At 49.8% G+C, this 25,291-nt stretch overlaps 6 protein-coding genes across 6 annotated transcripts; 1 reads left to right on the top strand and 5 right to left on the bottom strand.

The window, feature by feature from the left end:
• Window positions 1–3,690: 3,690 nt before the first annotated feature.
• Window positions 3,691–5,134, bottom strand: HMPREF1541_10880 (uncharacterized protein; the record flags this gene model as incomplete). Its single annotated transcript, XM_008715549.1, has 2 exons — window positions 3,691–4,453; window positions 4,506–5,134. The coding sequence occupies 2 exons, from the start codon at window positions 5,132–5,134 to the stop codon at window positions 3,691–3,693; spliced, it is 1,392 nt and encodes a 463-aa protein (XP_008713771.1).
• Window positions 5,135–6,185: 1,051 nt separating this feature from the next.
• Window positions 6,186–7,119, bottom strand: HMPREF1541_10879 (uncharacterized protein; the record flags this gene model as incomplete). Its single annotated transcript, XM_008715548.1, has 4 exons — window positions 6,186–6,270; window positions 6,313–6,413; window positions 6,464–6,957; window positions 7,005–7,119. 4 exons carry the CDS (start codon window positions 7,117–7,119, stop codon window positions 6,186–6,188), a joined length of 795 nt encoding a protein of 264 aa, XP_008713770.1.
• A 3,245-nt stretch (window positions 7,120–10,364) lies between these two features.
• Window positions 10,365–10,808, top strand: HMPREF1541_10878 (uncharacterized protein; the record flags this gene model as incomplete). The annotated part of the gene is made up of 1 exon (XM_008715547.1): window positions 10,365–10,808. One exon carries the CDS (start codon window positions 10,365–10,367, stop codon window positions 10,806–10,808), a length of 444 nt encoding a protein of 147 aa, XP_008713769.1.
• A 3,914-nt stretch (window positions 10,809–14,722) lies between these two features.
• Window positions 14,723–15,989, bottom strand: HMPREF1541_10877 (uncharacterized protein; the record flags this gene model as incomplete). Its single annotated transcript, XM_008715546.1, has 5 exons — window positions 14,723–15,095; window positions 15,153–15,302; window positions 15,347–15,482; window positions 15,532–15,576; window positions 15,638–15,989. The coding sequence occupies 5 exons, from the start codon at window positions 15,987–15,989 to the stop codon at window positions 14,723–14,725; spliced, it is 1,056 nt and encodes a 351-aa protein (XP_008713768.1).
• Window positions 15,990–18,151: 2,162 nt separating this feature from the next.
• On the bottom strand, window positions 18,152–19,210 carry HMPREF1541_10876 (uncharacterized protein; the record flags this gene model as incomplete). Its single annotated transcript, XM_008715545.1, has 1 exon — window positions 18,152–19,210. The coding sequence occupies one exon, from the start codon at window positions 19,208–19,210 to the stop codon at window positions 18,152–18,154; it is 1,059 nt and encodes a 352-aa protein (XP_008713767.1).
• Window positions 19,211–22,821: 3,611 nt separating this feature from the next.
• Window positions 22,822–23,817, bottom strand: HMPREF1541_10875 (uncharacterized protein; the record flags this gene model as incomplete). The annotated part of the gene is made up of 2 exons (XM_008715544.1): window positions 22,822–23,693; window positions 23,742–23,817. 2 exons carry the CDS (start codon window positions 23,815–23,817, stop codon window positions 22,822–22,824), a joined length of 948 nt encoding a protein of 315 aa, XP_008713766.1.
• Window positions 23,818–25,291: the final 1,474 nt, after the last annotated feature.

Raw genomic sequence — 25,291 nt, 5'->3', positions numbered from 1 at the left:
GGATCTATTAGTGTAGTACAAAAAAACTAGAGAGTGTTGAATATCCAACTTCAAAACAGTTACTGCTTTCAGTGGTAGAGACACCTACTCGCCGAATGCCTTCAAGCTTTGGCATTCAGAGTCGGAATCTGGCTGCGGCTGCGAAGAAGGCCTCGATCGCCGCAAAACCCGTGCTAACGTCTCAACAGACGCAGATTCTCAACTTGTGCAGGACAGCATTTGGATGCTCATAGTCCATCGACTATCATATCGTACAGATCACGTGGTGAAGGCTTTCAATACACTTGCAGAGAGTGAGCTCATGAGCTCGTGAAGATATCTTGGCTCCATATGCAAACCACCACGCACACTAGAGACCTGCGAAAGGTCGCCTTCGTGTCTATTCCTCAGCCGCAGCAAGTCTTTCAGCGAACACGTGAGGTTTGTACGTTACCCGGCTGACTCACGAACACCTCCTCGCATACGATCGATCATGCATCTGCACAATGAAGTGGAATACACTTCACCAGGATTTGCACTCTGAAGCCCACGAGTCTTTCTCCCTCGTATTGGACGGTGTTACTGCCTGCCTGGAGCCTTGAAAGAACACTGTCCCGACGATCTATCCCGCAAGCCCGAGCACTTCGACGGCGCTGGATGCTACATAATGGCTGCATATCAACCTTTGGCAGGCTTTCGTGGTGGAAGTTCAGCATACCTTTGTCGAGATATACACACATTCACGACTGTTGGCATCGCTGACGGTTCCATATGCGGCCAAGCCTGCTCCCTGTACGCATACGGGCTTGTTCATGTGGATTTCTGAATAGGATGTGCTTTTTCAAGCAGTTGGCTACGCCAGAAGTGTGCTTTCGGATGTACAACTGGTTGATGGCAGAGCCACGCAGGAGTACTTGTCAGCATGGCATCGGTGGAGATTAGGGCGTGCTCGGCCTTCCTGATCTGCCTGGAGAAATATTCATCGGGAAGCCGCGTCTACCACATCCAGACCATGGCTTTATGGTATCAAATCTCAGCTTATGAATAATGCCGGCGTGCCGCGGTGGAGAGCTCGATCTGGGTGCTTGTTGTTAGTGGCCCGTCATGGCGGGACAGGGATGGTAATTTTGGATGAGTGCACATGCGTTCAAAAAATGCTGAAGTTGGTCTGCAAGCTAACAATCACGATCTACGTTATTGACGTGCGGTGCTGGAGATAGGCTACAAGAGTTCTGTTGCCAATTGGAACATTGAATAGCATCGCGTTTCGACATACAGGACAGTATGTTCCAGGTGTAACCCAAACCTCATTTCCAGCCCGTGCACAGATCGGACATCTCTTTGCGCGTGACTGATCTAGGTCAGTGGCATCAGCAGATGCTACTATATAGTGACTTGCGGATAGCTGGATGACATCCAGATTTTTATTTTCGGCCTTCACGGCGCATGGTGTTACTCGGCAGCTTGCAGGAAAGTAGTCAACCATGATGTTATAGTCCCATCACATCACCGTTTTCTGGTTATTTTGTGCACAAAGAAGGAGTTTAGTTGTAGCCGTCAAGGCTTCCAGATGAACAGACCCCTCAGCTTGGCTGTGTGACGTATACAGACTAGTAGAGACAGCAAGTTTGATCTACGATAGATCGTGCGAGTTTATTCGATCGTACCTGTCTGGCCTAAAGAATTTCCTGTTCCGGAAGCCGAAGTTACGCAAGCCATTTCTCGGGTGGCAACTCCAACCTACGCTTGCTTTGTTAATGACGTTCACATTGTTTCTGCAACGATCATGACTATGTACGTCATATCACATTCATTTTGGCATCTTCTCAAGGAAGCAGTACAGATATTCAAGTGGACACGAAACACTCCCACAAAAGAGAGCGCTTTACTGCTGGCCTGGCCAAGAATCGAAATATATTACGTACGAAAAGTGCCCAGGATAGTGCATCAATTCGTTCTGTCAGTTCTGCCATGCTCTATTTCTCTGGTTCGTGCGATTAAACAAGGAGCAGCGATGGCGGAATCGAATCCACAACCGAAGCCCAAACCGATCCCTGGCCCAAGGCCTGTGCCAGGTGTTTCATGAGGTCCAGAATCGAAGGCGTACGTTGGGGAATCTCACTATATCACTTTTCGCTTGCGAATATATCTGAGCAGTGTGCGAGGATCTACTACAACGCAATGAACCTGGTAATGTTTTGACACCGTGGCAGTGCTATAGTGGCAGGGTCAATGAGGAACACGCCCAGGCGAATATACCTAACCCGATGTGTGTTTTGAGATCGCCCGGATTGTGGTGTGACGCTGAAATCGAATTGAAGGAGGCGGGGTTGCTGGATTACAGTACCTACCCGGTAATCCAGGAGGTTTGTGGCGCGGTCTGCCGGTGTATTTGAATACGCAGGGAAGGCGACACCGCGCAGTGATGCTATGCTCATCGTGTTGTACAGAATGGGCTCAGGCGCCTGCTGTCGCGCAGCTTGACTCGTCTGAAGACTTGATTCAGTTAAGGGGTATATCGAAAGCGCAGACTTTCTTGTAAAGCTCTTCCGTCCGCGTCAGCCGTCCTTGGAATGGTAGCCACTACTCTGTGAGTCAATACCTGTGCTTTTTCCTCTCATAGAGAGAGGATAAGCTCCATTCGTCCGCCAAGTATAGGTCAAGACATCTGCTCACGGATCATCTTACCCGCTCAGACGAAGTCGCTCGGCGATCTGCCGACAGCTATCTTGAAGTGCTGCTTGCGTGGACCCAGAATAACCGCATCTGTAGATGTTTGGGGCATTTCTGATTCGCGTACTCGATCGCGCGCTGCGACTTGCTTTAAGCATCTCTTGGTGGTGCCCTGGCTATATTCAAGGTTAGCTTTTTGTCCCAGTCCTTACGCCCTCCTGGCTCTGATGCCCGATGCCATGGCTCATCGATGACGACGGTGGACGAAGCCGCAGTCGCGGTGCAACCGGTGGTTGAAGGAGCAGGCGGCACGCGGGGCTGGGCGCTGTAGTGATAATTATCGCCTACCTGCACTCGTATGTGGGAGTGGGCGTAGAAAGCACCATTCGTGTGTTCGGGACCCATGGCGACGACTCATCTGGAATTCCGGCACAGATCCAAGCAAGAACGAGAGCTTTCTGAAGTCGTCGACACCATCATCCATCTCATTCATGGCTGTGTGGCATCTATGATGGGGTGGAACGTGCCACAAGTTGAGGCTGAGGCTCTGGCCACCCGCTGTGATTGTGTACTTTGCCGAGCCCATTCACTTTGCACGGATATTCGAATGATATTGTTAATGACTTATATCGCGAGGATTGCTCGATCGAGATTGACACTTGCAGAGGCCAGTAGTTCTTAGAGCGCCAGCCAGACGTGGGCCATGCAAAGCAGCGCGCGGGGGGTTACTGGGGACATCGCTGGGCACCCTAGAACATGCGTGTGACTCGTGCTTAATCGGGTGAATTGATCTCTGACGCACGGACCACAGTGGCAACTTGTTAGTTCTGGCCCGTGCGCCGACCCCACGAAGTCGATTCGCAGATTCCAAAGATAGGCAAAGATCAGCTCGCAGGCTCACCAACCATGATGCTAACGGTGGGGATTTTACACCAATGCTTATTGGCCCATACAAACAACCCTCTCGTGGTCGTTTGGTCCAAGGCATATAATCCTCTTAGCAAGATTCAGGCGGACCTTAATATGAACAAAATAAGCCTATCCGCCGACCTCTTCTGTCAAGATTGCGTAAAACTCTCGGAACTTCGCACTAAGCACGGTCTCGCACCAGAGATATCTACTTAAGCAAGTCTCCAAGATGTCGACTGTTGGCGTGGTACCGAAGATAGCCACGACCAGTTTGGCGCACTGCGTTTCGAACCAGGGGCGACAAGCATCTGCATCGTCAGCAGAAGCTAGACAGCTTATATAGCCCATCACCAAGCTCCACAGTATGAGCAGTCGATGAGACGTCCAGATGTTTGAACAAGATTGTTGCGTGGTTGAAAGCAATTCCTCCAGGCGCTGTGCGAGTTTGCTTGCTAATCCACTTGTTGGAGGCAAGGGGTAGAGAACAGTATTGTTGAATATCAGGAGAGTGAGGCGAAGAATATCGTGAATAGCTATGTCACCCGGAGTAAGCTGGACATCATGTTTTCCGTACGCAATGACGTTGGTGCTCAGTGCAAGATACTGGGCTCTGTTGCGTAGACCAACCAGACTTGAGAACGCATGTGTGGTGGGTTGTGCTCGTTGGTAGTCGTCTAGAGCCTCTGTCGCTGCACAGGAGGCGGCCACGGCGTCGAGCAAAGGCGAGAAGTCGGATGTCAAAGGTATGACCACCAGAAATGCGGTCTTGATAACCTTGAGAGTAGCACTAGAGTCATGCTGCTTGCTTTCTTGTGAATGCTGTTGCGTAAAGAAGTCGTGATAGGTAAACATCGGAGCGGATACGGTTCTCGATGCGTTTATAAGATCGGCTCTATATGTTTTGTTAGTATGTGTATGTCAATAGGACGCAAGATCTTACTGACATTTGTACCAGTGCGGCAACGTCTGGTGATACCATCTTGCCAAGTCCTCCTGCTAACTCCACCAAACACCTCATGCCATTCAAATGCGCGCGATCGAATTTCAATTGCCCCCAAAAGTCCAGTAACTGCGCTTCCGCCAATGGCGATCTGAATCGTGAACCAGGAAGTTCTGCTCTAGGCTTCACAGCTAACTGTGATGTTACTGAGAGAATCAGTACAGTAGCAATAACTTCGTCGAGTCGGTCCATCGGGAGGTCGTCTATCACGTTTCGGATCTCATTGAGCAAGATCCCTGTGTACCGAGTCCGCATCTTCTCGTGAAGCTTTCGCTGTGGATGATCTGCCACGGAATAGTTCAGTCCCATTGTCACCGCAATCATGTACCCCCGAAATGCGTTCTTGGAAAGTTGCATATGACTGTAGAAGAGGTGCTCAGGGTGAGGAGTGGTCGCGGAGCTCGGAGCGAGACGAACCCAGAAGAATGCCTTGGCGTAATGTAGAGCATTTTGCACCAGCATCTCTTCGTCGTGTGCTGCATAGTCAAAGCAAGTAGGTCTAGGACTGAACGGCGCCAGTTCGTGACTTAGTTGTACTGTGCAATCCGAAGTCTGCAGTGGCAGAAGAATCATGTCGTCTGACGCCGGAGCAATCCGTATGACGGAGGTACCACAGCATGATGAACAACTAGCTGTGCCATTATGGATCTCGTCCTTCTTCAGCTTGGGTCTAGCCCGAGCATGAGCAGTCCTAGCGGCGTGAGATCTGGCATCAGCTTGCAACAGTTCCTCGGCACGCCTTGTTTTGGCCACAGTTCCTTTTGGATGTAGAAAGTACACAAACTTAGATACTGGCCTGCGAGGCCCCACTGGCGACTGAGCATTGCCCGTACCTTTGAGCGTTGGCATCTTCTCTCGAGTGCAAAGTCCCACTTCGAGGCATTTGCATGTAGCTGCAAAAGACTCACAGCTGTGTGGAGGCGCGCTATCGGACTTCTTATCGACTTAATATCCTTCACCGACCTCATTGAAAATGATGACTAGCTCGATACAAAATTCGTTCCCACTTTTCGCTGAGATAAACGAGAACTACGAGCATTAAGAAGATATGCAGCTATGCTGGCAAGCTTTCCATAACAGCAAAGCTTACTTTGAATGTACAGTGACTAAGCAGTCCCTGGTGTGTGGAGACTAATAGCATCTTATGGGTGGATCTCGTCCGGAAGCCAACAGGTTTTCAAGTTAGTAAACAAGAATGAAAGAGCATGGGTCACCACTCAGATTTGATGTGATGAACTAGCGCAAACGGCCAGCGTGATAATCGCAGAGATCTTTTGTACTGCATGTGCCAGGCTCAGATCGGAAAAGTAAAGCCTCAAACAAGCACCCCTTCGTGCAGCAATGATCATCCGTTTCCGTATGTATTATGTGGAAGTTGAGCACACAAACTCGGGAGAACGGCGACCGGTGTGTTGAGATGAACCATTTTATCTGCACAAGTACTGATTCTGTGGTAAAGGCGTTGGCTTGCGATCATTGACATCAAGCAAATATTCCCTCTTCAAAACGAGACAACCGATCTCTCCGCCTTGTATGTTTGACCTTCGAAGCCCCACAGCGCCAAACAAAGAACTCTCTCACCCGGCGTGCTCTGAGGAACCAATACGTGGAGCTCAGCAGCCGCTTACATGTGAGCAGAAAGGAAGGTCCTCATGATACGATAGCCCCTCAGATATTCCTCGTACGAGTGTAAGACATTAAAGTCGGCCCTGTGCCAGATATTAGTTACCAGATCTCAAGATATGTATCACACATGCCTTGACGTCATCCAGCCATGTACTTGGTCTCCAAACGTTTCCAAATAGCTATCCGGGTTTTTGGCCTTGATTTCGTGGAACCAGGCATCTACCAACTAAGCCGGTTGTCAGAGTTTCCTGCGGTACTCGATCAACGTGCACTTACTTGCGGGTTTTCGTCCTGACTTGGCAGCACACAGAAAGGAACAGTGACCTGCTTCGCGTCTTGGACGTCCATGAGGCTCGGGTGGCATCCCGCAGCAGCTTTGTATTTTGTGCCCGCGGTGGTCATTAGAGCCGCCATTTTCACGCCCCAGCAGAAGCCTACGATCGACCAGGTTGTAATTCCAGGGCTGTGCTTCTGGAACGCCGCGTGAAGAGGCTCCATGGATGGCAGGACGGTCTGTGGATTAGCAGGGCCTGTCATGAACGCCATGACGGCCTGCCTCTGCTGAGGAGTTTTCGGTGGGAAGATGGTGAGATCCTGTGGATGGTCACCCCAAAAGTCTGGCATGAAAACTTTGTAATCCCCAGCGCTGTCTGGCGTCTCTGTACTGCCCCAGGCAAGAATATCAGCGCCTTTGATGGCTTGAATGAACAGCCCGAACACGTCGTAGCAGAGGAAGATGCCCCTTGTAGCGTCAGGGTTGCCAGTGACATCTGAGGTGTTTAGTGCCATACCGACAGCCAAGAAGGGTTCAACTCACATGTTTTCATGCCATTAAAATCTGTATATTCTCCTCTTTCGTTGTAATCGTAGCCACCGCGAAGGATGACAGGGGGCCTGCTGCAACAAGCCTTTGTTTGTGTGGAGAAAGACATGGCGCCTCGAAAGAGATCAGCGAGGACCTCTTGTGAATAGTGTTATGGTTTCCGAGTCCAGTTTGCAGAAGAATTCAACGAATATATGAGACTGAAAATTCACTTTCGCTGCGAGACATGCCAAAGCTGGTCGCGATTGCTTACTGAGGTTGCATGGTCTTGCAGACGCCATTGATCCCGGTACGGCATTGCTCCTGTACACGGCTTTTTGAACATTACGATTCGATTCTTGCGGTAGGTAAGGAAATAGAGCTGCCAGTCGTCCAGAAATAAATTACATACATTGCGTTCACAAACATTATGCAAGACGCAGCCGCAGTTGGAAGTTACTCTAACTATTCTCGGTCGCCCGCATGGTGCTGTGGGGACTGGACCTTGCAGGCGGCTAATACCGGCATAGTGTTACTGCTTCGCATAGTTTTTACACACCAGATGTTCCATTCCTGTGGTGGATATTAAGACTGAGCTGCCTGTCGTACAAGTCCGTTATCGCAAAATGCACTCCTAGTCATCGTGCAGGATGCTGCCGGAAATGGAAGTTACTCTAACCATTCTCGATCGCCCCCCTTGGTGCTGTCCTCCGTAGCTCCAGACCTGATAGCACGCTCAAAAGCGAGTGAGATTGCCGAACGGCTCTCAATTCGCCAATATATGTCTCCGCGACGAGCTAAATGTAAGTGTTTCCACAGATAGCAGCAGCTGTGTTGCAACTGGACATGCTGGCACTGAAAGTTGCGATTGGTCCAAGATCCTGTGAGATACGGGGTCAAATATGCACTTGATTTCCGCTTTTGGCGTGGTAACAGGGAGCCATGTAGTACAGTCTCCTCGCTTTCTTCGGTCCTTGGCTGCCCGTAGCATGGCGGAGCGATGATTTACCAACACTTTCTAGTTGAACACTAACTTTGTACCTCCAGTATGGACGACTGATCTGTTCCTGGAATAGCGCTGTAGTATTTTCGAGATGTTTTCTGTCCAGAGATATTGTTGACCTAGGTACTCGAAATCGGTAGATACCCATGATAATGTCTCAGGAAACACTTGCTCCATGAGTAGAAACAAATAGTTCGCTTCATCAGAAATCACTTCGTCCCACATGGCCCAACTATCGATAGTCATTGTGTAGACCCACAGCAAAGCCCGCCGGTCGACCATCCGTGATGACGGAATGGTGCTAGGAAGTTTGTCGAACAACTCGATACTCAGTTGATGGAATATGCAAGCTCTTGATCTTACGTAGACAGCTTTATTGAGGCAATATCGTATCAAAGCCAGACATATCAGTTTCTCCAGAGGGGGTCCCCCTGGTCCGTCTGGCAGACTCAGGGCTGGACAAGCGCTCTCGTAATCGCTATGTATTGCATCTGCCCAGGGATCGCCGTACGCGACAGTGTTTCCAGGACTATAGGAGCGCTCCCATACACTCCAATTTTGCCGGGCAGCAATTCTCTGTATCAGTCGGATAGTCTCCGGTGAGATGCTGTTGACAGTCGCAAGCCCGTGAAATCCCGGTGGTAAGTCTGAGAAAAGCGCTGGAAGATCAGAGGGGGAATGATGGGATGGATTTCTGCGGCCTTGATATTTCCGCAAGGACCCAGGAAAGTTCCACGTATCAAACCTATCTCGATTAAATTATTGAGCAAACTTGGAAAGGACGAGCATTACTGTCTGAACGCACCTCGAAACTTCTCTCCATGAGTAGCTGCTCTACCACTGCTCCCCTGAAAGATGAATCGATCCACCTGTGCACGGTGAATCTTTCGAGCATTGTCCTCACCCAGAGCATCTTCGAGATGAGCCAAAAAAAGCATGGTAAGTAGCATGTCCTCGTCCACGAAGCTTTGATTCGACATAATTCTCGTCCGTAACAATGAAATTGCAGCAGTTTTATGCATTAGCATATCACTCTGGATTCCTCTCCCGGCGAGAAGGTCACGCGCCCTGCTCATCGTGGCAATTACCACATGAAATAGGTGAGCACTTTTGGCCATACGCTCGAGGAGCCATCTCCCGTAGATGTTTGTCACACCGAAGCAATAATTGACCGAAGCACAAGTCGGGGCAACGAACTTGATCACTGCACCTGATTAGTGCTTGGAGCCAGCAATTGGGTGATACGAACAGAACTCGATTGCATAGGATGCATAGGTTGAGTTGGATTCTGGTATGATACCAAAAGGATCGATGCTTGTTCCACTGATCCACTGCCACTCCGTGCGTCGACGGGATGAGAGATAAACTGCCAAGCGATCACGAGAGTGGTTTGGTGTATGTCCGTCACTTCGGGGTAGTCGAGAGCTGCTTGCTGATCTCGATTGGGAATTCTCGCTAGCTTGTGCAACTGGGTGGACCTTCCAAGGTCTGTTACGCGTTGTAGATCTCGTTATGAAGTTTCTGTATCCAACACGAGCCGCATGAGATCTGGCAGCGGATGTCTGAGAATCATGTTGATCTATTGTATCGACTTGGCCACTGACTAGAATAAACATATGTTAAAGTATGTCGTTACCTAACTGTCGTAGAATTTTTCCTGGTCGTCGATAATATCGAGCACATGACTGCATTTTGATGGCATAAGATGTATTCTGGGCGGGGAAATTATGTTAGTCATCATGGTGATGTCAGACGCGGGCCTGTAGACTCAGCATCGAAAATCTGGGCATTCACCATCGCAGCCATTTGCGTCATAATCACCAGCCATTGGCTGCTCTTGAGGCGCAGGATACATTACGTTGGCGAACAACGAACTCCGACGCGCACGTTGTGTCCGCTGGGAAATCTCAAAGCAACAGTATGGCCGTCTCTAAGTACGAAGAAGATTTCACCGATCTGACTGCCACCGTCGCTGCGACGCTCGCCGCTGTACAAGTGCAGTTGGCGGCGTTACCGAATGCTGCGCAGTTCAGTGCGAGGGTTGGCAAAGGCGAAGAGAGAGAGAAGTATGACATGGTTCGGATAGCAAACTCCCTGCACCGGGCGGATCCGCACAAATTGTGATCGAATGTGGCGGCGAGTCTGAAGCAGGGGAGCACGGTGGGGGCGGCGCTCTGCTGCGTTCCGACAACGCTGGATGATGAGGCGAATGAGTACCGTCCGTTGAGCTTACTGTGGTGCGCTTGTATTGACCCTGCCATGATTTCCCACTGATGCCACACACCTCCGTAGCAGGACCTCCTGCGACATAATGATCTTATAGCCGAACAGGCCCTGAGGCAATACGGCCTGGCACTCCCAGCACTGTAGCCATGGAGATCCAAGATTTGACGCAAGCGGTTGATACAGCTGATACAGATTCCAAACAGACAATTCCTGGCGATTTGGATCACTCCAACTTGCGACGCACTCTGGTCGCTGGCGCCTACATACCTTTGAGCCAGGTATCAGGTAGCGTTCTGGGCATTATCTTCACGACAGTGCTTTTATTCCAATGTGGAGTCGCGGACGTGTTCAAGATCAACATACGGATCCAATGCTTAGCACTGTGTGGTCAAACCGTTGAAATGCAACTAATCGATCGGGCTGACAGAATACAGATTGGATTGTTTGGAGCGGCCACCCTCCTCTCACTGAGCATAGCCATAGGATCAGTGGCTAAAAGTAGCTCGCCGCCGAAAGGATACAGTTGCACCCTGACGGCGCCCTGCGTCGTAGTCCGTTTCGTAGATGCTGTAACGTTTACGTCAATGTAAGTTGTCCTTGCCCATCAAACTACGGCTGTCTGAGTTCCCAGAGAGCCGTGAATGGGCGTATCTAGAAGCACGAGCTAAGTCGCCGCCTGTCTCGGACTGAGAAACTGCTACAGGATCGGCAAATCTCCTGCTGGCGGTGGAGATGTGATGATAAGATCAAAATGGGAATAATGTCGAGGGATCCAGGATAATTGTCCAGGTACGATTAGTCATCGTGAGTCACCAGGCTTCTATGTTTGATCCAGTACTGACCAGCACTGTCCCGTCCCTCAGGCGTGCTATCGCTGCTGAAAAGTCAAAACCAATCCAAAGCACGCGTGAAATTACTGATAACTTAACTAGCACTAAACTCTACCTTTAAGCGGCTTTCCGGATACGTAGGCACTCCCATACACCTTGGTAATTTGTCATCGGATGGTTCAAATGATCTAGACCTGGCGAAAAACGGCTTCCCCCGTGAAGTGAGCGGACATGACCTCTTCACCCTCTTCAAGTTGAGATGGCGACTTCTTCCATAGAGTATCTCGGATGGACGTCCCTCTCTGCTGCTACCACATAATCCATCGGTTTTGTAGGGCGACCAACCTAGCGAATTTCCGCGCTCGTGAGGAGGTTGATCGTGCTTGACATCGGGATGACCATCGGCATCATTGCGATGCCGAATGCGGCAAGCTCGTCAAAACAAGACATCACGTTTCTACCCATACTAGAGACAGGCGAAACACAACGCCAGAAAGAGATAGCCCGGTCTATCGCTCGCAGCCATGCGTCTCGCGTCTCGCATGCTCGAAGATATCCTAACAAGCGTAAAGACCAGTGCAAACACCACCAACACCAAGCAGCTTGCCGAATCTGTTCTCCATCGACCAGTACAACCAAGATTCTACCGCAGCAACAGTACCAATCCACCGCTTTTCGCGTGAAATGGAAAGGAAATTCGGATCCATTTGACAGCCAGGCGATTGTGGTCACGCCTCGGGTCAACGAAGCCATATATTTCCAAGACAAGCACATCATAGCTGCATTGTGCGCGGAACACTCCGAGTCACTCCTGAGTATTCTCACCAATTATACTAAGACTAAGCCTGCCACGACCCGGCTTGAGATACTCACCAGCTCATGCTTCGCCACGACATTTATTTTCTCCACCATGGTTTTGATGGACCAGTTTCGTGAAGGACCTGATATAGAGACATTGGTTTTCCAAAGGGAAAGTGTAAAGCTTCTGCGCTTGAGCATCGCTCTGAACAATCTTGACTTCAGTTTGCTCATAGCCAGTATTTTCCATATGCTTACAGCGGCAGTGTACCTCAGGGACGAGATTGCGGTGAATGTCCACGGAGGCGCATTCTGTGAGATGGTACATAAAAACAGTGACAAAGGCTATCTTGCGACATCTTTTCTTATACATATGCGCTGGACGAGTCAGAAGGATGTCGCGAGATCGCTAACGAAGCAACCTTTCGGTATTGCATCCCCACCGCCACCGATGATCAGCGGGAAACGATTGCCAGTGTGGAACGATTTCGATGAAAGCTTGGCTCGCTCCCCGTTCAAAGGACACTTTACTGCTATGAGACAAGCATGGTCCGTTCGTAAGACTGGTTCGAAATGCTTTCCATTCGACAGCGAGTCGGGAGCTGGCTTTCGCTTTTCTACTGGATCCCCTGGCGTCGATACTGCAAGACCATCGGACGCGGATAAAGTCACAGCATTCTACAACAATCGACTCCTCGCAATAGTTTTGATACAATATGAAAATCTCTTGAGCGGCCCAGCATCCTGGGTTGGATACTACTTGGCACCAGGTCAAACCGTGCCGGACGTGGTAAGAATTGCGGTTGAGCAGGGGTGGCAGCATGCTTCGAAGAATGTGATTCTCATCGCCTGTTTGCTCGGTGCTTTAGCTGAAACTCAGACATGGACCGCTGATTCCAAGGTGGGTTGGTGTTCCCAGAAATTCGTGGGATTGACCGGCGGGTGGAAATGGAAGGAAGTTCTGCGCGTAGCAGAAGGCTTTCTGCCGATAGAGGTATTGATAGACGATGGAGAAAGGTGGTTTCGGTGGGTCATGTCAGTAACCACTGAGAGCTGGAAATTTGAATGAGGGAACGTCGATGCATCTTGTTGCATCGAGGAATTGACTCTATCAACGAAAGTCGACCGATCAGCGCCCGCTATATACGGCAGAAGGGAGCTGATAGATTGGAGAGCAGAGAACGCAACCACATCTCGAGACTTTATCCGTCAGTGGTGCCAGATTTCGGAGCCTCATTTCTTGCAGTACCATCGGTACTACTGCTGTGACGAGTTTACATCACACGGCAAGGAAGGTACTGTTAGGAACCGCTCTGTGCGTCGTGTTCACCAGGTTTAGCAACCAGGGTGGTATACGGCAACGGGTAGTACAGACGGGTCTTCTTCCAGTTGGTTAGTAACGCAGTGTGCTGTACTTGGTCAGCCAGGTAGAGGTATCAGAAGGTTCCAGCAAATAGAGCAGTCTGAGTAATGAAGCGTTGTTAGGCAACGAAGTTAACTACGAGAGTCCTATTTAATGCCGAGACGATCTGTCCCTCTATATAGTTTTCGTAAGAGAATGTAATACTGGGTCTGATAGGTGTGCTGGGTAGTGCTGGGTGGCCATCGCGACCCATCAACCCGGCAGACCCATCATGGCGGTCACGTGACCTGGAGTCCCTAGGCTCGGCTAACCTTCCTGTGCTCCTCGGGCCGAAACGTCACCGGTGGCTGAGGGCGGCCTGCAGGCGACCTGGGTCGTAACAGATACTTGCACAGTTGAGCAGCCGTTGGTCCTCATACTTCTGTGAGCCGACCACCACACCTGATCTCACCGTATGCTCGACGCAGTCGGAGAAAGTGGCCTGGCTGCAGGCAGTCGCTGGCCTTCTTTCCTCGCACAGACTCTCCATAACGCATCCGGATCAACGTTCCTATCGCGAAGACATCTAGGTTATAAACCGGGTTCCAAAGCTCCGGTCGCGTTCAAGCTACGGGACAAACCTACCTGTTCCAGATTTTCCTAAGCCACTGCTGTCATCGGCTAGCATTACTTTTTGACGCTGCGTCAATAGTCAATCCTCCGTCAGCCTCTTGAGGAGTGTCATGCGGTGGTCAGCATGGATTTGATATCAACTTTCCTACTGCTAACCGTTGAGAGGCAATTTTAGTAACGTAGTTCCGCCACCATGCAGTAATCTTGCAAACACCATTCAGTCACTGTCTGGGCGCGACAGAGACTGCTTTGTCAGATTCGTCAAAAGAATGCTCCAGTGGTCACCGGATAGACGTGCAACGGCTGGAGAACTTCTACGGGACCCGTGGCTTCACACGCAGCAGTTCAGACAGGGACAACAACGACCATTGAAGAGCTCATGTGAAAGATACCTAACCACGTAGACAGTAGCAACGAGCATTTCTGTGATGACTTCGAACTTGCCAACCTTATCGTCCGGAGTCCAGACGAACTCACGGCTAGTCGTTGTCGGATCAAGTGAAAGGCACTTGTTTCGAATATCAGTACAACGGATGCACTGACAACATCTCCATCTATGTCGGAGTGCTGGAAACGCTTTGTAATCCAATCAGACATTATCTCTCCTTGCCCAAACATACATCGCCAGGTAAGAATGCGCTTCGCGCTGAGACGTAGGCAAGCTCTTCATGGCTGGTGCATTGTGTCTTCGGGCTCCTCGTGCATTCCGCACCCTGTGGGAACGACGACGAGTTGATTATTACCGACGAATGTTAAATTATCTTCGAAGACCCTAAATCGGGCAAGCATTATGAGAGATCACAGTAGCCATCATTCCACGAAATGGCGCAGGTGCGCAAGCTGTGCTTATGCGGATCAGATTCCATTAATTAGCATCTGTCCCAACCACCCTCAAACAGTCCTACCCCGAGCCGAGTGGTTTAGATGCGCCATCCAATCGAAATTTCAGTAGCTCAGTAGTAGTGACAAATCGATCCTCAAACTGGTGATCCATTCCCCCTTCTAGGCATCCCGGGCACAGATTGTGGGCAAGCATTGCCTGAATATCTTTCACCGGGTCGGTCAGAAGCTCATAGCCCAACACCCTGTGTATATTCAGAGCCATGTGAGGGTATCCATGGTACAGCTTGCTTCGTATCTGGTATACGTGCTGAAACAGACGTTCGACGAAGCCTTCGTCCTCATCTCTTAAAATATCGGCGCCCATGATGTACATCGACACGTCAAACTTTGTAGCACTTCTGCTGAGGACCTCGTTCGGAGTATGGCTTGGACTGATTTTTCAGTCCCAACGATCAGCAGCATCAGGTACATATGACCGTTGATAGTACTCCATACGTTCTGGGGTGAACCAAGGAGATGCACCTTTGTATCTGTGCTGCGCACCCTCAGTGTTGTCAAGAGATGGTGCAATAAGGCACACTCCCCGAATACAATTGCTATATCGATGTAATGCAGCAACGATTGCGAGGTCAGCGCCACTGTAAATGTCAGTAACTACAGCGGAGGTTATAATTGGTCTGACCTAGAAAAATCGGCGATAACAACGTCAGCTGCCCCATACTGAGCCTTAACCCAGTCGATAGCATCGCAAGTTGTTTGAAGAGGAGCAGGGAAGGGCGCTCGAGTGTAGCCTATAGAGATAATAGGGAAACCCAGTGCTGAAGCTAGTTAGCATGTGCTAGAGGTGGATAGTCAATAGAATCATACCTTTGCGTAGCTTTTGAAGTACGTTTGCATCGCTCTCTACATCACCTAATTGCTAGCCTCCTGGTTGAGGTTAGCTACTTTGCAGGTTCTGTTTGGTTTGCCTTACCGCCCCAAAGCCATATCAATATCTGACGCGGTTTAGCCACCGGGCCATATTCCCTGACTTTAATTTTGAGCCCCAGTGAGTGTACTGGTATCGCATCACTGATAAGTGCCTCAGAAGGATTCAGGACAGCGTCAGCTCTGTCCCACGGTACTTTCAACGCAAGATTGTCTCGAGTTGCCGCACTGGGGTAGTACCAGAGGTTATCGTTATAGAAGGCTCGAAATCCGCCATCAACCACAGCGCTATCCTTACAGGAGAGTGGTGACATGCCGATTCCTCTCAGGAAGGGAGAACTGGTCGGAATACCAACTATATCGCAGCATTCCTTGAAGACCGGCCCAAGTTCAGTCATACTGAGACAAAGGCGCTGGCATATTTCGCGATAGGGAAGCTCCAAGTTGCTCCGGGTCGTTCTGTTGGAAACATCGTGGCCCAGCGCAACAAGGTAAAGGCCAACAGGTAGAAGTATTTCAGAGGTGTCCCTGGACCCAAGCGACAGCGAAGGGCTGGTGAAAAGCGATCTTGAGCTTGTGAATGAGACTTTCAGCCTCTTCCTCGGAGTAAGTTCCTGGCCTGCCCCCAACTGTACCACCATCCCATCAACAATCTGTGGCGTTAGGTGGCGACAATCCCAACTCGGATCTTGCGACTCCGATGGAAGCTTCCCTGTCCATATAAAAGGAAGAAGGATCGCGAGCAGTTGATCGGTGGTACTCTGTACGAGCCGTGGTTAATGCGAAATTTGGCTGTGGGACAGACGGTCTTACCATGTTGGACTGAGCAATTCTGTCATCCATGAGAAAGTGAGGAAAAGTCTGAAAACGAGAACCGAGGGAACTCGGGTACTTGAGACATTTCAGGTTCTCCCGTGATACTTGGAAGGAGGCTCCTATATTGACTTGCAGGGCGAGAGTGCGGGAAACAAAGCTTGTCATTCGTCTACTTACACAAAGGGCCAAGATAGTCACTCTTGACAGCTGGGCGCCAACCTCCGACAAATACAGCCCCATCTGATGCCGTTGTTGTCAACCCCGTCGCCTTGACCGCTTCTTCCTCCTCCTCCTCCTCCTCCTCCCCGTCTACTCTAGTCTTTAAAGTGCTATAACCCTCACCATCACAACATAAAGGGTCCGTCTTGTATTTTGCACAAGCTGGCACGTGGGCTGAGTGGCTACGAGCTTCGTTTGCGTCTGGACAGGAAAGATTATTGCCCTTCTGCATTGCATGCCACTCATGTGTATCGCTTGGGGCAGAGATAGAACAGGATTTCCATACTCCCTCAACCCAGCCCGGAGTTGCTGTGGATCAAAGCTTGGATGGGTATTCTAACACAGAGGCATGACTGGACGTATGATTGACTGTGTTCTGATGCACTAGTACTAGTGGTGACTGTGATTGCGCTAGCAGGGTTCAGAATGCGGCACTATCCCTGCTAGCTTCAATGTCAAGGAGATTGTGCATGCCATTCTTGAAAGCTCAGGGTTCTGAGTATCTTCTCTATCAGCTTCTGGATCCCAAGTTACTAGCCTAGAGTAGTGTGAATGAAGCAGTCACGTACTGCTTCCCCAATTATTGTCCAATATTTCAGGCCGGAGATTCCAAAATCGGGGATGAAGTGATTAAGCGGGGTATGTTTCCCATACTCTTTACTACCTTGCTGTGTGAATGAGGGACTGGCAGATACACCTTCGTAGAGTGCGGCATTGCGTAGAAACATCCGTTACCAGGTTACATGGCGAAGCGAAAACCGGTATGACTGGCACGTAGGAACCACTAGCAATTAACTGCTTTTGGCCGGTGTGCGCATCTCATGATCATCAAGCATCCTGGTCAACTTCTTGCTTAATTCCAAGCACAGAGAACTTATATATTAGCAGGTTCGCTCGGTGGTTCACTTTTGTCTACATAGCACGAGCAGACCCCGTTGTCCTATAGAATGGATCTCGCCACGCTAGATTTTTTTGTCTCACATATGCCCCAATGGAAAGATGCTCAAGTCGTTGCGAATCGAGACTCTCTTATGAATGAGATCAAGGTTCGACTGCAGCCCTCCAGTTTTCAGATAGTACCGAGGCTTTCCTGCCGTTCGGAAATCCTGGATCTGCGACTTAACTGGGACAAAAAGACGCCAAGTGAAAAGTTCGATCAATTTCACCTGATCATGGACTACGAGGCTCATAAAAATCCGGATCGAAAGATTCAAAACCTTTTTCCCTAAGTGTCGCTTCGTTTTCCTTCTTGATGGAATACTTGCTCCACTATTGCAGAGGCTAAACGACCGCAACGAGCTGTACTTCAACGGACGCATGCACCAACTATTATCGCGGCAACACGTCTTCCCTACATGTGCCTAGCTAGCAGACGCCGCAGATGCCTCAGTGCAGTTGGTTTTTTGGAACAGTATGTAGGCTTTGACACCACAAGAAAGGTCACCAAGTGTCTACAATGTAACTTACAGCCAGCTTCAGCAATGAAATCGTGTATATAGCTCGTAATTTTCGAAATCTAATGCCTTCACCGCAAAGCAGCAGCCCTCAATCGATTCTCGGCAATCTCTATAGCCGCAGCGTTCGTGGTCATCCCCAACTTCTCTGCTCTCTCTAACAACTCCCTCACGTTCCTATCGATGGAGCTTTTCGTATGTTCCGCTGCCGCAGCCTCAGAGTAGTGGCGCAATTCGACCGCAGTAGCGTACATCAGCCCACCAGTATTGGCAATGAAATCTGGAACATACACGATGCCTCGACGCGTGAGCTCTGCGGCAATGTCATCGGATGCCAGCTGGTTGTTTGCAGCGCCACAGATGAGCCGCGCCTTGATATCGCCCACGGATTCCTTGTTGAGAATCCCTCCGAGTGCGCATGGTACGAAGATGTCGCATTGGCTGACCAAAGTCTCTTCTGGGCTCATCCATCTTGCACCAAGTTTATCGGCCAGGTCCTTCCGCTCAGGGTTGATGTCGGTAACAGAAAGCTCGGCGCCCTCTTTGGCAAAGATTTCTGCTAGCAGGGTGCCGATACCTCCTAGACCGATGATGACGATAGAGAGCCCTGACACAGTATCGCGGCCAAAGACAATTTTGATGGCGGAACGAATGGCCTGGTCGACACCAACAAAGGTACCAAAGGTGGTGCCTCCCGCACCCCCTGCCTCCTTGGAGTACCCGCCAACGTACGGGGTGCGACGGTGAATGATATCGATATCAGCTGGACCGGTACCGACATCGGGGGCGGCGTAGTAGGTCCCGTCAAGTGAATGCACAAAGTCCGCAACATCCAACAGGATTGCTTCTTTCAGTGCCGACGTCAGCACCAAATCTGTCGGCAAAGGAACGACAGCTTTTCCACCCCCTGTTCCGTTGTCAATAGCTGCCGCCTTGAGCGTCATGGCTTGAGAAAGTCGTAGCACGTCAGCCAGCCCGTCGGACATGTTCTCATAGTGCTTGATGCGGAGACCGCCAATTGCCGGTCCTAAGATGGTAGAGTGAACTGCGATCATGATGGGTAGACCTGTTCTGCGGCCAGGTCTGATCTGGACATGCTCATGGTCAACGGGGACTGCGTATGTGTCCATGGTAAGTTGCTGCTCGAGTAGGATAGGCTGTGTCGATGCAATGAAAAGTAGGCCAAACCTAAAGTGAAAAAACGAAGCTAAGGTAAGACTGAAAGTGACCACATCTCGGTAAGAAAGCTGGAATCAAGGCGGCTTTTGAACTTATGAAGAGGCACAGGATTCGGCAGGAGATAGCGCATGTAAGCCTTTCTCTACATGACAATGATTAGTGAACACGTCCATCAGCCTCAGGCAAAGTCTGCAATGTCGAAATCGAATCGCTGAGGCGATGTGGGTTGACGCAGGCGAATAATGAGTGCCTGACACTCCAGTCATTCGAAGCAATGCTATCGAGGTGCACAGGCTTCCGAGACGTGTTATACTCATCCCTGAACTTCCAAGATGGAAACTTTACAAGGGAGCATTCTGCCTGGCGTAAGAATGATCTAGCTGACATTTCTTAGAGATAGTAGCCATTGTTAGTTGCAGGAGGGGTGTAGCGTACGACGAGTTTCGTGTCTTATTCGATCATGATATCTGTCGTCAACAAAATTAAAGCGCGTTCCGTCAAGTCTTGCCAAAGGGGTAGAGAGCGACGAAGTCGAAGTCGACATTCTGCAAACGCGTTCGTCGTCGTAGTGTAGAATTCCGTTGTGCTATATCGGATTACTTGGGGGGCTCACAAAGTAAACGTTGAATCGACGGTGTTGATGAAGCATCTGCTGACACAGGACTACCAGTTGTGTATTTTGCGGCCGGGGGTTTTATTTCTTTGACTTGCATTGTGAAAGGATGTCTGAGGCAATTACTTGTAGAATATTGCCATCCGCAAGTTCTATAGTGTATTCATACCATCTGTCGCCAGCTGATATCGCAATCCAAGTACAGCTCCTCAGCTATGTCACAGCTTCGGAATGGATGCTCGCCATAGATCTCTTCATGCAAGGACCTGCAAACTAGAGATTGACCTACAGTCACCTCTATATCCTCCCATTTGTTCCCGAAAAGCTTGTTGCCTGCTGCGGACAAGTAACTTGAGAACCAGTGATAATGTCTCGCCACCTTTACAGGGAATGTCATCTTGCAACAAGTCCTTAGTCATGAGGCAGAGTCTGTGTTGAATAAGCGACGATTCTCTTCAAATTGCACGAAGTTTTGCCGCCGCCGCAGAAGTGAGCATCGTATACGAACGTCGGCCGCCACTAGCTAGGATAGGCTAAAGCAATCTCACTTTCCGAGCCCGACTTCCTTATGTAGCTCATGGAGAAAGAATTCGATCAGGCTAATATTAGGAGTCGCTGTACGGGAACCAGATCGACAAGTCTCCAACTACGATGAGTTTTGGGGGCCGGGAGACCACTCTTTGAAAATTATACCTGACCAGAATGAACAGATCATTGATACTTCTGCCGGTAGGCAATCGAGTCCGCATGGGACAATGCAGTTCATCTGCGGTCCCCTTGGCCATACAGGGGCACTGACTTGTGTCAATACTGACATTCATCAACCAAGGTTGTACTTTTGAGCCATTCTGGCCACTTCGAGATGACGACTCGATTGTAGGGGTCCGACTTGATCTGTTACGACATGACGACGTAGCCCTTCGTGTACATTCTCGAATAATCTCACTCTTTATGCTCTGCAAATCAAATTCCTCTGCTCCATTTCCGCAGAGACGGCCTGAAAGTGACCGGACGATGGCTGTGCGGGTAGTAACCGTTGTATAGGATAAGAGTCTCACAAATTCGATTGCTTCCAGAGAGCAGAAGGTGGCCCGCCCGTCCGAACTCGATCGCTGAGAGACTTTGGCAAGCTTAAGGATCAATGCACCTGGCGCGACATTCATGTCTGCTGATTCAGCCTCGAGATTAGAGAGCACACCCTCCCCTGGCAGTTCCAGCAAAGCGTTGAGTAAATATAACAGAGCGATTTGAGTTCCCTCTCCTGAAGCGTACAGGTGTTGGGTAAGCGAGGGTGACCGTCGTCCCGTGGGTACTCGAAATCGCCCCAGTGCGGATTCCAGTTCAATGCGACTCCGAAAGATTGCATTATCGAAAAAGGTGAAAACAATGAGGAGACCAGCTTGGCTAAGTACTGGAAGTTGAAGGATTGTATGCAAGCCACCTCTCAAAACGAACCAATTCCGTAAAGCAGAGCTGTGGCATATGGCAGCCATGACGTGCCCCGATCGATATCCAGCCACGATAGCTGTTGCCAGTGTCATTGCTGTAGCTGGGTCCTGGAAAAAGGTTCTGTCCTGTATCAAGAGTCTCAGTCTTGGGTATATTGCTGCGCGCCTCATGTAAACCATGTGTTGTGCCAACCCTGCTTTTATGTCTGAGATCAGCATCAATCACTGTACTGCCGCTGCCGATATGGCCAGCTTTGGCAAGATGATATCGCGGATCGGACAAAAGCCAACATCCGTGATGCTCGAATCAGAAAACACAGAATACCTGCGCAAATCTCCACAGTTAGCAGTTGCCCAAAGAGAATGATTAAATCACGAACAGTTGCCTAATTGATTGCTCTCGAGGGCCGATAGATCGTCGGCGACGCGCAAGAATGGTTCGAGTCCTCCTGTAGTGATACCGCCCGTTGGGCGAGGCGTGATTCTATGTGAACGGGAAGTTATAGTCTTTTTCTTTGATCGTGAGCGAGCATGCGCGACCTTGGCAGAGTGCGACCGAGTCGCAGAGACGATCAGCCATTCTTCTCGCTCTGTGGTAGGAGAGCATCCAGCTACTGGCAAAAAGTACAGCTCATCAAGTTTCATGGTTACGGACTTGCTTGAGAATTGCACAGTGCAGTGCAGGTGTAACCGCCCTCGATGGACAGGAGTTCATTTACAGAGGTAGGAAAGCGTTCTATGAAGCATATGGATGTTGGCATCAATTGAAGTCTAGGTGTATATTCTTGCGAGCCGTGTCAAGGACTATTGCAGTTGGTCAATCGAGAGAAAGCGCCAGAGCTGTTCTCGATCTTGCTTCTTATTTCTGTCCATGGTGCATGAACATAGTTTTGGAGACCGTATCAAACATATACGATCAATATGCCGTGCACAGTGCTGTAGTGGCTTAGGATGGCGCAGGAGGGCGCCGACTCTTGCAAGCATCACACGGTAGCTTATTCCTGCACATCTACCAGCAAATGACCAATCTTACTAACCCGAGTCTCCAACGGCAGCCACGCTTTATGATTTGCTGTTCCACTAGCAGCGCACATAGTTCCGCGTTTCGATCCTAGGGGACGATCGTGGAGCAATATTCAACCTTGGCATTCATCAGAAGAATCGAGAGCTGAGCAAATAGCATGACGGGATACCGGTGGCGTTTCCATGGCATTATTCCTGCATAGGAACTGAACTGACTATAGTGTAGCCAATCGTGTAGTGCTACAGGCCCTTGAGATATCGATGTTATGGCTACGATGAGTCACCCTGTCAAAAGCGAGCACACATTCTTGTCCTCCTTCTGTCGCAGAATGTTTGGTGCGACATCGCACCCTAATTGTCTGACGCACAGAATACAGTATATCTGCCATGGGTTTTAATGCAGGATACTTTCTAGATACGGTCGCATTCGCCGTTATTCCCAATTGCATAGATCTGTTGAATCATCTCATTCGTTATCTCAGATGTCGAAAGACTCGCCTACCAAATGCTCACCAATAGTCCAGAGCTTGCCTCTGGCATGGAATGAACCTTGATGCTGTTTGAGTTCCACGACCTGACAGTCATCAAGATAGGCCCCCGACTGATCCCTTAGATGAGGGTCCAAGCCTGCCCTCAATTGCGTCGCGCATCCCTGTTGGAGGGTTTTTCGGACGGGTGGCGTGAAGTTGGGGTCTTCTTTCAATGCTGCCTTGAATGCTTTCTGCCGCATCTCCTCCGTTACGTTTTGCTGCAAAGGAGAGATGACGCTGCCTGGGTTCAAGGAGAAGGTAGTGATGCCCCTTGACGCAACCTTGGCCGCGAGAGCTCGGGTATACAGGACCAACGCAAGCTTGGAGACTCCATATGCTTGTATAGGGTCGTACGACTGCCCGTGGCTGTACGTCAAGTCGTCTAAAGGAGCCAAAAGATAGTGAGGCGAGCGTACCGAGGCGGAGCTACTGACATTGACGATTCTCTCGACAATAAGATCCGCCTGTAATAGCAGATTGGTAAGTAAGAATGGACCGAGAAAATTAGTTGCGAACTGGGTCTCGATCCCATCTTCTGTCAACCCGTAGGGGCACGCCATAATCGCCGCATTGTTGATGAGAACATCGATCCTGATGTTTTCCTGTCTCACTGTTTCAACGAATGCTCTGATCGATTTCTGACTGCTCAGATCCAGTAGGAGGACTTCTGCGTTTACACCCTCGGCTCTCAGCTTGTCTAGGACCGGCTGGATTCGTGACGGCGACCGACCAGCCAGAATCAACAGTCGTGGATGAGCTTTACCAAGGCAATAAGCTGTTTCTGCACCGATGCCTGCCGGGCTAGTGCCTGTGATCAAGACTGCAAAGGTCATTAGTCTCATTGTTCAGGAGCATTCGAGATACATACATGTTCGTCCTTCTACTCGATCATTGAACTTGGCGACCACATCAGTCCCAATTGTCATAGAGTTAAAGCTGACCATTTCGCCAGTGTTTATCAGATTAAGACAAGTAATTGCAATATGATCGATATAACGCCGTCATCTACGCTCCCTTTATAGCTCAGGCACGAGACATATGTATGGGTGGCAAGCCTTGCATGATATCAGTGAAAGATGACAGAGGGATCCAAAAATTGCTCAAGTCTGGCAACGCAGACCTACGTCATGATACGACAAAACTAGAACGCAGGAACGGGGTCATCAGTGAGATTGAGTCTTTCAACGTTCGTTGCGTCTGAAGTTCTCCTTTTAGGGCAATGCAGTGTTAAGGCTTGTCGATTTCAGGTGTAGTTGGAATACGATTTGCCTAACCGCTTCGAGGTACTGAACAGTCGCTTATTTAGGCAGTCCAAATCTTTCTACATGCGGTACAGTGCGAAGGTATCAGAATGAGCTGGCCGGCTACGCTAGTGGATATGCATTTTTGCTTTGATTCGTCTGGTTCCTGTTGCTGTCGCATGCACAAGAGAACCCGTGGACTGATTTGACCCAAAAGAAGGATGTTTGAAATCGCAGTGCATGCACTGTTGATAATGTGACTGAGACTCTGCAGTGCATGTATCAGCAAGATGCGTCTGGCAATTTAAATTTCGATGTCACAGGAGATCCTGACTTTAATCTACGCCACTTCAAACATCCTGACTAAGATCCGGCGTCGATGTTGCCGCTTCTCACCGTCTGATACTCTGAGAAGTCGCAAGGATAAATGGCGCCTAACCGCCACCCTTTCGATGTGTGTGGGATTTTCGGCTGTTCACGTTGTGTAAATCTCTCACATACCGAACATACCGATCAGGGCTTAGTACACAGCAGTCATGAGCGGGGTGCCACCATCAGTCACCACTTTGATTTTGAGAAACGGGTTTGTTAGCGTCTTCTCATCGTGGGAGAATCTATTTTTAATATCCATAGTAAATATGCCGAAGCTTACACCAAGAGCCATTCTGTGGAGGAAGTCACGGGAAACACCGCAAACTTCCCATCAGTCATCATCGGTAAGTGCTTGAGACCTTTCTCCGAAGTAGTTGATGCTGGCAGTGTGAAGCATCTGGAAGACCCTAGTGCTCGCTATTATCGTGCTGTGATCCAAGATTGATACCGGAGGAGTTCGGCATGCTAAAGGGGCCGCCAACTGACAATTTGGACGGAATAGAGTATGTCGCCGTCCGCAATGCAGGCGGCCGGGCCGAGCCTGCTGTAAGAGACATAGTCATCCTAAGTACAATGACGGAGATCACCGATGTTGTGATTGTCCACCATGTCGGTAGGTAGCCTAACATCTACTGAGATGCGAGAGATTTGACGAAGCCATAGACTGTGGCATGACACACCTCAACAACAAAAGGGTTCGAGAGAGTCTCCGAACCCGAGGTCTCGGAGACGGTAGGCTCGATGCCATGGAATTTGGCGAAATTCTGGAGTATGCTATCAAACCTCGGCACAATTCTTCCATCTT

This window comes from Cyphellophora europaea, assembly GCF_000365145.1.
Source record: "Cyphellophora europaea CBS 101466 unplaced genomic scaffold supercont1.15, whole genome shotgun sequence".
Taxonomy (NCBI): domain Eukaryota; kingdom Fungi; phylum Ascomycota; class Eurotiomycetes; order Chaetothyriales; family Cyphellophoraceae; genus Cyphellophora; species Cyphellophora europaea.
The sequence above is the reverse complement of the archived record's forward strand: the minus strand, read 5'-3'. Positions and strand labels throughout refer to the sequence as shown.